Below are 12,325 nucleotides of genomic sequence, written 5' to 3' on the forward strand. Positions count from 1 at the left end.
ATTTTAGTTCGCTGATTCCTAGAATGTCGATGTTCACCCTTGCCATCTCTTGTTTGACCACTTCCAGTTTGCCTTGATTCATGGACCTGACATTCCAGGTTCCTATGCAATATTGCTCTTTACAGCATCGGGCCTTGCTTCTGTCACCAGTCACATCCACAACTGGGTATTGTTTTTGCTTTGGCTCCATCCCTTCATTCTTTCTGGAGTTATTTCTCCACTGACCTCCAGTAGCATATTGGGCACCTAATGACCTAGGGAGTTCCTCTTTTGGTATCCTATCATTTTGCCTTTTCATACTGTTCATGGGGTTCTCAAGGCAAGAATACTGAAGTGGCTTGCCATTCCCTTCTCCAGTGGACCACGCTCTGTCAGACCTCTCCACCATGACCCTCCCGTCTTGGGTTGCCCCGCAGGCATGGCTTGGTTTCATTGAGTTAGACAAGGCTGTGGTCCTAGTGTGATTAGATTGACTAGTTTTCTGTGAGTATAGTTTCAGTGTGTCTGCCGTCTGATGCCCTCTTGCAACACCTACCATCTTACTTGGGTTTCTGTTACCTTGGGCGTGGGGTATCTCTTCACGGCTGCTCCAGCAAAGCACAGCCGCTGCTCCTTACCTTGGACGAGAGTATAGTATAGCAGACAGTAAACAGACAGATTTTGATTTCGGGGTAGATGCTCAGGCAGAGGACCTCTTGAAACCTGACTCGCCTTGCCTGTCAGGTCTCTCCGCATGACCTTTTCATGGGTGGGATCTCCCGTGCTGGCTCCCGGCATCTTTCTATTTGTGAATATGGTGTATCACATTGATTGATTTGCATATATTGAAGAATCCTTGCATCCCTGGAATAAACCCAACTTGATCATGGTGTATGAGCTTTTTGATGCGTTGCTGAATTCTGCTCACTAAAATTTTGTTGAGGAGTTTTGCATCTATGTTTATCAGTGATACTGGCCTATAGTTTTCCTTTTTTTGTGTTGTCTTTGTCTGCTTTTGGTATCAGGGTGATGATGGCCTCACAGAATGAGTTTGGAAGTGTTCCTTCCTCTGCAATTTTTGAAAAGAGTTTAAGAAGGATAGGCATTAGCTCTTCTCTAAATGTTTGATAGAATTCTCCTGTGAAGCCATCTGGTCCTGGGCTTTTGTTTTCTGGGAGATTTTGGATCACAGCTTCAATTTCAGTGCTTGTAATTGGGTTGTTCATAATTTCTATTTCTTCCTGGTTTAGTCTTGGAAGATTGAATTTTTCTAAGAATCTGTCTGTTTCTTCCAGGTTACCCATTTCATTGCCGTAGAGTAGTTCATAATAGTCTCTTATAATCCTTTGTATTTCTGCATTGTCTGTTGTAACCTCTCCTTTTTCATTTCTAATTTTGTTGAATTGATTCTTCTCTCTTTTCTTCTTGATGAGTCTGGCTAAAGGCTGGTCGATTTTGTTTATCTTCTCAAAGAACCAGATTTTAGTTTTGTTAATCTTTACTATTGTTTCTTTCATTTCTTTTTCATTTATTTCTGCTCAGATCTTTATGATTTATTTCCTTCTACTAATTTTGGGGGCTTTTGCTCTTCTTTTTTCCAGTTGTTTTAAGTGTAAAGTTCAGTTCAGTTCAGTTGCTCAGTCGTGTCCGACTCTTTGCGACCCCATGAATCACAGCATGCCAGGCCTCCCTGTCCATCACCATCTCCCAGAGTTCACTCAAACTCACGTCCATTGAATCGGTGATGCCATCCAGCCATCTCATCCTCTGTCGTCCTCTTCTCCTCCTGCCCCCAATCCCTCCCAGCATCAGAGTCTTTTCCAGTGTGTCAACTCTTCGCATGAGGTGGTCAAAGTACTGGAGTTTCAGCTTTAGCATCATTCCTTCCAACAAAGACCCAGGGCTGATCTCCTTTAGAATGGACTGGTTGGATCTCCTTGCAGTCCAAGGGATTCTCAAGAGTCTTCTCTAGCACCACAGTTCAAAAGCATCAATTCTTCGGCGCTCAACTTTCTTCACAGTGCAATTCTCGCATCCATACATGACCACTGGAAAAACCATAGCCTTGATTAGACAGACCTTTGTTGGCAAAGTAATGTCTCTGCTTTTCAATATGCTGTCTAGGTTAATCATAACTTTCCTTCCTAGGAGCAAGCGTCTTTTAATTTCATGGCTGCAGTCACCATCTGCAGTGATATTTGAGCCCAGAAAAATAGAGTCAGCCACTGTTTCCACTGTTTCCCTGTCTATTTGCCATAAAGTGATGGGACCAGATGCCATGATCTTCATTTTCTGAATGTTGAGTTTCAAGCCAACTTTTTCACTCTCCTCTTTCACTTTCATCAAGAGGCTCTTTAGTTCTTCTTTGCTTTCTGCCATAAGGGTGGTGTCCTCTGCAGATCTGAGGTTATTGATATTTCTCCCGGAAATCTTGATTCCAGCTTGTGCTTCATCCAGCCCAGCATTTCTCATGATGTCCTCTGCGTATAAGTTAAATAAGCAGGGTGACAATATACAGCCTTGATGTATTCCTTTCCCAATTTGGAACCAGTCTGTTGTTCCATGTCCAGTTCTTACTGTTGCTTCCTGACCTGCATACAGATTTCTCAGGAGGCAGGTCAGGTGGTCTGGTATTCCAACTCTTTAAGAATTTTCCAGAGTTTATTGTGGTCCACACAGTCAAAGGCTTTGGCAAAGTCAATAAAGTCAGAAGTAAATATTTTTCTGGAACTCTCGCTTTTTCTATGATCCAATTTATGTTGGCAATTTGATCTCTGGTTACTCTGCATTTTCTAAATCCAGCTTGAACATCTAGAAGTCCATGTTTCATGTATTATTGAAGCCTGACTTGGAGAATTTTGAGCATCATTTACTAGTGTGTGAGATGCGTACAATTGTGTGGTAGTTTGAGCATTCTTTGGCATTGCCTTTCTTGGGATTGGAATGAAAACTGAACTTTTCCAGTCCTGTGGCCACTGCTGAGTTTTCCAAATTTGCTTGCATACTGAGTGCAGCACTTTCACAGCATCATCTTTTAGGATTTGAAATAACTCAAGTGGAATTCCATCACCTCCACTAGCTTTGTTTGTAGTGATGCTTCTTAAGACCCACTTGACTTCACATTCCAGAATGTCTGGCTCTAGGTTGGTGATCACACCATCTTGATTATCTGGGTCGTGAAGATCTTTTCTGTATAGTTCCTCTGTGTATTCTTGCCACTTACCTTCTGCTTCTGTAAGATCCCTCACCTTGAGGGATATACAGGCACAGAGCCTTGGTCCTTCTAGGGACCTATTATGCCCCCTTTCCTCCTTAGGTTGGAGAAGGCAATGGCAACCCACTCCAGTACTCTTGCCTGGAAAATTGCCTCTATGGATGGAGGGGCCTGGTAGGCTACAATCCATGGGGTTGCGAAGAGTCGGACATGACTGAGCGACTTCACTTTCACTTTTTACTTTCATGCATTGGAGAAGGAAATGGCAACCCACTCCAGTGTTCTTGCCTGGAGAATCCCAGGGACGGCAGAGCCTGGTGGGCTGTTGTCTATGGGGTTGCACAGGGTTGGACACAACTGATGCGACTTAGCAGCAGCAGCAGGCTCTTAGGTACCCATCCATCTCCTCTTTTTTTTTTTGTCCTCTGCCATCAGAGAAATATGGCTTAGGGGCCCAGAGTCCCTTCTTTCTGATCAAGGCAAACACTTATCGTTGAAACAGTTATCGGGCAGCAATGGTACAAGGCATGGGTTTGGCAGTAGTGGGGAGATGGTAAATATGTGTAAAGTAAGCTCTCCTTCTCTCAAATGCTTCCAGACTAGTTAATATTGTAATATTTGTATTTCTTATAATCTAATAGGGAACATAATTAGGCATTTTGGCTCTAGTGTCCTCTGCCTAGGATTCATTAGAAGAATACAATAAAAATAATTCAAGGATAACTCTAGTGCTTATTATCTGCTTAATAATAATTATTATTATCTGCTTAACACTTTCAGAAGGATTTTGAAATCAAATTTTCATGAATGGATTACAACATGGGTATTTATAGAGGTTTAAGAGTCAGCTGAATATAATATTTGATCTGAGGAAATTATGTTTTCAGTTTATCTAATTTATTTCCCTTTCTTGGAGATGTTGATCAAGAGAGTTACAAACATTAAGTGTGCTTTGTAATGCAAATGAAGTACTCCATCAAAAGAACTTAAATTCTAAGCCAGAACTTTGGATTAACCTCCTTTACATTTGAAATATTGTTTAAATATTTATTCAAAAGAGATCTGAAAATTAATCCCTATAAAAATTGAGTATTAAAAAGTGAGTTAAAACATTTATTGGGTGCTTCCCCCTAAGTATACTTTATGATAATTTATTTGTTTAATCTTTACAATAACCACTTGAGAGAAGTGCTGTTATTGTATTTTAGATGAACCTGAAATGTGCTACTGTGAAAAGGAACAGGCTTGCTATATGTCAAAGGACAGCACGCTGGGGGTTCAGTGGAAGGATTTTTATTCCTTTTGAGTTTGTGATAATAACTCTCATATTGAGTTATTGTGACAGCCTTATGAAAATCCAGGGAGAAATCTTGATTATTTTTTAAAGTTTTCATGCAGATCAAGAGCTGTTAGATGTTCACACATCTGTACCACAGACATGAACATTTTAAAGATAAGACAATACCACCAGTGATAACTTGCTAAAGGAAGAAGGTTTATTGACTAAAAAGAACTGACAACATTTCCTGTAGGGTAATCAAATGAGTCATCATATTTATATGTGATGTTCTTCCAGATAAATGGGAAGATACTATTGATAATGCTAATGATTGCCCAGACAGAGATTATATTTCAGCAACAGGAAGATAAGAGGACAGACCTTTTTTTAAGACTTGCTCATTTTCCCAGACAGATATATTATGCCTTCTCTTCTCAGAGAGTTTTGGACATATGCTGTCTCTTGTATATCAGATTAATTGCTTTGAGATTTCTCTTCCAGGGAGTGGAGCCTGGTGGTAAGTATTTTGCTGCGCTGGTCTACCTCCTCAAGGACTTTCTTAACCACAATGGCTTTGATTGGATCTAAAATTCAAATTTTAAAAGGAAAGTTTTAGAGAGTTGAAACAAGATGAATAAAATCACAATAGCTAAAATGTGGAAGCAACCTAAGTGTCCCTTAATAGATAAATGGATAACAAAATATGGCATATCCATATGGTATAATATTATTCAACCTTAAAATGAGGAAATTTTGACCCATGCTACAACATGGATGAGTCTTGAGGATATTATGCCAAGAGAAAATCAATCAATCACAAAAAGACAATTATTATATGATTCCACTTATATGAGGTACCTAGAGTAGTCAAATTCATAGCAAGAGAAAGTAGAATGGCGGTTGAAGAAACTGGAGGGAGGAGGAGGAAAGGGGAGGTTTTTTTTTTTTTAAACAGGAATAGAGTTTCAATTTCACAAGATGAAAAGAGATAGACAGTGATGATGGCTACAGAAGAATAGGAATGTACTTAATGCCAGTGAACTATACACTTAATATGGTTAAGATGGTAAATATTATGTTCTGTGTATTTTACCACAGTAAAAAAGTAGAAAAATAATGTCATATTAATTAAAGGAATAATAGAAAAAATTTTATTATATATAGAATATATTCTATATAGAGAATATAGAATAGAATAAATATTCTATTTCTATAGAAAGGACTATGCAGGAAGCACAAAGGCTCATTTTTGGGGAATTTTGATTTCTTGGTTAACTAAAAATATGATGACAAAACACTTTGTTTAAAATTAGCACACATCACTAAAGTTAGACATCCAGCGCACACACTGGTGTCTACTATAGTCCTTTATTACATCTGTTCTTACTGAGGCCTGGAAATATGAAAACAGTCAAGCTGTGCATTGAAAATGAAGTAGCATAACATAAAACCAGGATTCCATTTTAATTACCTTTCATTTGGTTTCCCATATTTCCAGCTGCATAGTCTTTAGATTTGTAACCTCCAGACTTGCAAGCCCTGTGGACGCAAATTGTTGAAAATGTCACATAGGAGAGTGACTTAGAAAGAAATTCTTTAACTAGATTCACTCTTTTGTTTTCTTTTTTTTTGTTTTATTATTAATAGTATCCTGACCAGAGATCGAACCTACACCCCCTGAAGTGGAAGCTTAGTGTCTTAACACTGGACTGTCAGGGAAGTCCCCCTCTTTTTTTTTTTTAACTCTTGTTTTCTTTAGCTGTTTGGTGAGAAGAGTTTCAGTGGGTCACACAGTTGAAGCTACTTTGCTTTAGCAACAAGAGGTGGTTTTTAAAAACTTCTCACCTTAAATAACAGTGCTTGTGGCACCTTGATTTTGTAAGATGTGGCTAATTTGTATCTTGGCAGTAGTGTATCACACTTAATATTTAGCATTTATGACCATAAATGACCATAAATATGGTCATTTCAATTTATGTTCACTTTCCAGGTATCTAAGTTCAGCAGATTTTGGTATATTGCATTTTCCCTGTAAAGAATTCCACTTACCCATCCTCTCCACCAATGAGGAGACAGTAGGTCTCGATTTCTTTTTCCAGGTGGACCTTGATGTCCAGGAGCTGTTCATACTCCAGTTTCTGGCCCTCGGTCTCGGTCCTGACTTGGTGCAGCTGCTCCTCCAGGGCCCCGATCTGAGCCTGGATCTGGGCCAGCTGTGCACAGTAGTTGCCCTCCGTCTCTGTCAAGGAGCACTCCAGGGAGTGTTTCTGTTAGGAAACAGTAAAGAATCTGGGATGGATATACAGATATGCAGACATTTGCTTTATTGATGACTTTTTCCTTTTGTTACCTTTCTCTATAATTGTTTTAGATTTCACATTGACACATAGTTAAGAAGACACTCTATGACACTCTTAAAAATCAGAAAATTTTTCTTTTTTGGTAGAATAAGCCAAAAGATATCAATGATGCTGTTTCAGCTGTTACATAAAATACCATCATTTTCTTATGTTCTAAGTTAACTACATAAAAAAAATATTTTTTGATATATGGATATATTCTCAACACAGTTAAAGCTTTTAGCATCAACCGGCACACATTTAAAATGGGAACATAGGAGCTTAATTTCCAAAATATACAAACAGCTCCTATAGCTCAATATAAAATAAAAAACCCAATCAAAAAATGGACAGAAGACCCAAGTAAACATTTCTCCAAATAAGAAATACAGATGGCCAATAGGCATATGAAAAGATGCTCAACATCACTAATTATTAGAGAAATGCAAATCAAAACTACAATGAAGTATCAGCTTGTACCATTCAGAATGGCCATCCTCAAAAAGTCTACAAATAATAAACTGGAGAGCGTATGAAGAAAAAGGAACCCTCCTACACTGTTGGTGGGAATGTAAATTGGTATAGCCACTATGGAAAAAAAGTATGGAGGTTCCTTAAAAAACTAAAAATAGAGTTACTATATGGTCCAGCAATCCCATTCCTGGGCATAGATCCAGAGAAAATATTAAGTTGAAAAGATACATGCACACCAATGTTCATAGCAATACTATTTACAGTAGCCAAGACATGGAAGGAACCTGAATACCCATCAAGAGATGAATGGATAAAGAAAATGTGGTGTGTATATACACAATGGAATACTACTCAGCCATAAAAGAGAATGAAATAATGCCATTTGCAGCAACATGGACACACTAGAGATTATCATATATGTGAAGTCAGAGAAAGATAAATATATATTACTTATATGTAGAACCTAAAAAGTGATGCAAATGAACTTATTTACAAAACAGACTCACAGACATAGAAAACAAATTTATGGTTACCAAAGGGGGAAGAGGGAAAAGAGATAAATTAGGATTTTGGGCTTAACAGCTATACACTACTTTATATAAAATAGATAAACAACAAGGTCCTACTGTATAGCACAGGGAACTATATTCAATATTTTGTAATAATCTATATAAAAATATATGTAATATTCACATATTAAATGTTAGTTATTATGATCATTATATCATCATAGATGTTGGAATCAGTTTTGCAGCTAAAGTCTATGTATATATCTGAATCACTTTGCTCTATACCTCAAACTAATACAGCATTGTAAATCAACTATGGATCAGTTTTAAAAAAAGAAGAAAAAAGATAACCTAGGAGATGGTAAGAGATCAGCCTTTTCATACCGTGGCTAGGAGAGACTGAAGTTCAATTTCCAGTGTTTGGAGGTTGCGCTTCATCTCTGTCAGCTCATTCCTGGCTGAGGTGGTGGCTCCCACATCCTCAGTGATCTGCTGTTGCAGCGAAGCGCTCTATCAAGGGGTAAAGCATGGAGCACATCTCAGTTTTGTGAACAGTGCTCAAAAGCAGAGGGGAAGTTTTCAGGTTAAGGCTCACCTTTTCGTTGAACCAAGCCTCAGCGTCCCTGCGGTTCTGCTCGGCCAGGGCTTCGTACTCGGCTCTCATATTGTTCAGCAGAACCGTGAGGTCCACGCCGGGCGCTGCGTTCATCTCCACGTTCACGTTGCCTCCGGCCGCGCACTGCAGAACCTGCATTTCCTGGAGGCGGAAGAGCGTTCAGCCCAGCTGTCTAGGGATGTCTAGAAAGTCTAGAGGCTTAGATTTGGTAGGGCTCTTTAGAGTTTTTACGGGTCCACCTCCCAGGCTGTGCAGCTGCCTCTACATTTCGTATTTCCTGTCTCATGAAGTAATGTGTTTTATTCTCGTAAAGTTTTAATTGCTCCAAAGCTCTTCCTTCTGGTCAATATAATTCCTGCTCCTATAACTCCAATTCATCGATTTAGTTCTGCTGCACAGAAAAGAGTCTTTCTTCCTTTCCCAAATGAAAGTCCCTAAGATATTTAAAATTAGTTATTCTTATCTCTTATTCTATTTGTTTATGGCTGAAATGTCTCCACCTTGATGCCCTGGTCTGCATTTTACTTAAGAGACCAGCTTTGAAGTGTTCTCTGATCAGCTCTCTTGATCTCAGACAGTAGGACCATGATCTAAGAGCTGAGTCTAAAGAATTCTGAATAATTATAAACAAGTATTTGTTATATATTTATATTTACAATTTAAACATATTTGTTTATTTGTAGTTGATAAAGGGAGAACCTACTCTTGTAAAGAATCCTAGCTGTCAGTTAGCTTTTAAGCTTATACAAGGACTAGTGTCATGATGGACTTGGGTGTCAGACAGATCTCTGCATGAACTCCAGTTCTGCCATATAGTGGTTAAGTGAACTTGGGAAAATCCTTAACTTTTTAGTCTTGATTTTCAGATAAAATAAGAATTAAAAAAATCCTTCTCTGGGTGGTTGAAAGATGTGAAAGAATTATTAGTGATAAGACCTAGTAATACTATCTGGTATATAAATGCTAAACAAATGCTAGTTATTATGATCATTGTCATCATCACAGAAGCTGGAATCAATTTTGCAGCCAAAGTCTACTTATTATCCCACCCAAGGTGTGGGCTGTTGGGATGCTCTCAGTTCTAAGGCTGTGGATAGCAGACATAACTGCTAAGACTATGTACATTGAAATAGTAGGGATCAGCTTTAGGTCTCTACTGCAGAAACCCTCCTGCCTGCCCATGTCCTGGGCTCTGAATTGGACCTAATGACAATAATGAGGCTTTCTTTTTTCCTGGTGATCTGTATACCTTCTCTTTCTCCAGGTGGGGTTTTTCCTTCTGAGGATTTAGTGAAAACTTCCTCAGTTCAAGCAGAAAAAGAAAAAGATAAAAAAAAAAAGATGCATGTGGGTCTGTCTGTGAGTGAATCATTTAAAAAATCAATTGTATCCAATTCATCAAAAATTTGTTATAGGGACTTCCCTGGTGGTCCAGTGGTTAAGACTCTGAGCTTCCACTGCAAGGGGCATGGGTTCAATCTCTGGCTGGGGAACTGAGATACCACACCCTGAGTGGTGCAGCCAAAGATTAAAAAAAAAAAGATCACGTAGCTACCACGGGCTATAAACATTCCTGAACCTGTATGTTCATATTAACGTTCTTTAAGTAGGTATTGTTTCAAGACAGCCTCATGGCTAATTAAATTGCATTTTTAGCTTGATCTCCTGCTTTGAGGTTTGGCATGACTCTTAGAACTTTTTTGACTATTTTAAAATAAATTCAATTTCGAAGAATAAAGATCTCTCAGAAAACAGTTGTTCTGAAAGCATTCCCCCAAATGTGTCCAGAGTTATGGCTGTATGGTCTGATTTTCTTTAATCTAACTTCCAATGGTGACCACTTTGGAAATGTATGTTTATTTGGAAGTGTACATTTTTTTATGTTTAGTTTTAGCCTCATTATTTTTATATATGTTAAGTTTATATCTATTATATATATTAAGATTATACATTAAGGACATATGCTTAAGTGTATACAAAGTAAGTGTTTAAGTGTTTTAAATCTGCCACTGTTTTATAGAAATCTAGATCTGGTTTCCTTAAGATATCCTTAAAATATATTTATTTTATCTAATTAGATGTAATCTCCTAAGTATGCCATTTTAACTTAGCCATAATTGCCTAGCTGAAACATTGCTCTTGTAACCCTGATTGGTATGGAAAAGAAGATTCTTTCCCCCTCCCTGCCATGGGAAATTTGGTGCAAGGTCAGAGGTGAATCTGGGCTAATACTTCACCACTGCTACAAACCACTCAGGCCTCATGTCTTTCTGATCACGGATCTTTAGTGCCAATTTCTTACTTAAGAAATCAAGTCCATTATCTCCTGTTAGATGGATAGTGTCTGCAGAGGGATGGCAATATGCGGGCAGTCAGTTCTTACCTCTTTATGGTTCTTTTTGAGGTAAGTCAGCTCTTCACTCAGGGTTTCATACTGAATCTCCAGGTCTGTTCTGCAGAGGGTGATTTCATCCAGAACTCTGCGAAGCCCATTGACATCGCTCTCTACGCTCTGATGAAGAGCCAGCTCATTTTCATACCTTAAAGAGGGTTAATGATTTTCCAGTTTATTTCATGGTTGGAGAAGTGGTCACTGATCAATGATAAAATGCTAGAACTCTGTAATTTTAGAGTGACACATTTGGCCTAGATGAGAGGGGAGTTTGGAGGAGAATGGATACATGTATATGTATGGCTGAGTCCCTCTGCTATTCACCTGAAACTATCACAGCATTGCTAATTGGCTATAACCCAATACAAAATAAAAAGTTAAAAAAATATAAAGTGACACATTTTGTCATGAGACATTTTCAAAATTTATTGTATCATAATTATTTTGAGATATTTCCTTGGCAGAAAAAGAACTAGGGTTTTGCACACTGCTTTGATAGCAGTTCATACTTAATATTTCATAGCCAAAGAGTAAAAAAATTATAACATTCTGTTTGTTTGAAGTCCAAGTGTTTTACACTGTTGGAACCAGAGTTGGTAATATTTAATGAGGGATCAAAAAATAAATTTAGTGAAATGCTTATCATTGACCTTGTGAAATTTTTTTTTTTTTCACTCTGTGAGGCTACTTACTTGAGTCTGAAATCATCAGCAGTCAGCCTGGCATTATCGATCTGCAGAACAGCATTGGCATTGCTGGTGGTGGAAGCAATGATCTGGAAGCAGGGAGTTTGACTTTTTAGAGGCAATTTATCATAACTGATAAAAACCAAAAAAAGCGTGTATGTGTTTAAGATTAAGAAATGGAAATAATCCAAGTTAATATAGTTACTAGATAGTGACATTTTCATCATAACTATTGAATCTACTTAGTGCTTATTTCCAATGCTAAATTGAAATTCCCTTTAAGAAGTCACAAGTAGGAATGAGAAATGTTTTTAGTATTCAGTGAAGAAAGAAAAAGAACATTTGGAAATAAAAGTACATAAAAAAGGATGGCAAAGTGTAATTTCTTACCTGGTTTTTAAGATCCTCGATTATCGGGAAATATCTACTATAGTCATGATCAAGACCACGGCAAGAACCGGGCCCGAATTTCTCATACCAGCCCTTGATCTTCTGCTCCAGGTCAGCGTTGGCCTCCTCCAGGGCACGGACATTCTCCAGGTAGGATGCGAGGCGGTCATTGAGATTCTGCATGGTCACCTTCTCATTGCCAGAAAGGAGGCCCCCCTCATTCATAGTAAAGCCAGCACAGGGATTGCCCCCCAGGGCGTTTCCTCCTGATGAGCTGCTCCCAAAGGCACATGAGAAACTGCTTCCAATTCCAGGCATGCTGCAAGCATTGCCAGCTCCGAAGCTGGCTCCTGCCCCGGAGAGCCTGAGTGAGCCCGTGGTGGGACGGGGACCGGCCCTCCTGGATCCACTGGGAAGTCGAAGAGACATGGTATCAGGACAAGTGTG

The 12,325-nt window shown here is 38.7% G+C and overlaps 1 protein-coding gene across 1 annotated transcript; it reads right to left on the reverse strand.

Annotated features, from left to right (window-relative positions):
* Positions 1 to 4,667: 4,667 nt before the first annotated feature.
* Positions 4,668 to 12,325, reverse strand: KRT25 (keratin 25). The gene is made up of 8 exons (XM_069543438.1): positions 11,879 to 12,325; positions 11,495 to 11,577; positions 10,794 to 10,950; positions 8,390 to 8,551; positions 8,179 to 8,304; positions 6,522 to 6,739; positions 5,944 to 6,011; positions 4,668 to 5,056 (listed from the first exon to the last, which is right to left on the reverse strand). The coding sequence occupies exons 1-8, from the start codon at positions 12,305 to 12,307 to the stop codon at positions 4,947 to 4,949; spliced, it is 1,353 nt and encodes a 450-aa protein (XP_069399539.1). The 5' UTR covers positions 12,308 to 12,325; the 3' UTR covers positions 4,668 to 4,946.

Source organism: Ovis canadensis, chromosome 11 (genome assembly GCF_042477335.2).
Source record: "Ovis canadensis isolate MfBH-ARS-UI-01 breed Bighorn chromosome 11, ARS-UI_OviCan_v2, whole genome shotgun sequence".
Taxonomy (NCBI): Eukaryota; Metazoa; Chordata; class Mammalia; order Artiodactyla; family Bovidae; genus Ovis; species Ovis canadensis.

Bases quoted from the DNA above. Each gene is read 5' to 3' on its own strand.
- KRT25 (XM_069543438.1), bottom strand. From the start codon at position 12,307: ATGTCTCTTCGACTTCCCAGTGGATCCAGGAGGGCCGGTCCCCGTCCC. The intron at 10,951-11,494 runs GTAAGTAGCCTC...ACCCTCTTTAAG, and splicing joins GCTGATGATTTCAGACTCAA to GTATGAAAATGAGCTGGCTC. The intron at 8,305-8,389 runs GTGAGCCTTAAC...ACCCCTTGATAG, and splicing joins AGGCTTGGTTCAACGAAAAG to AGCGCTTCGCTGCAACAGCA.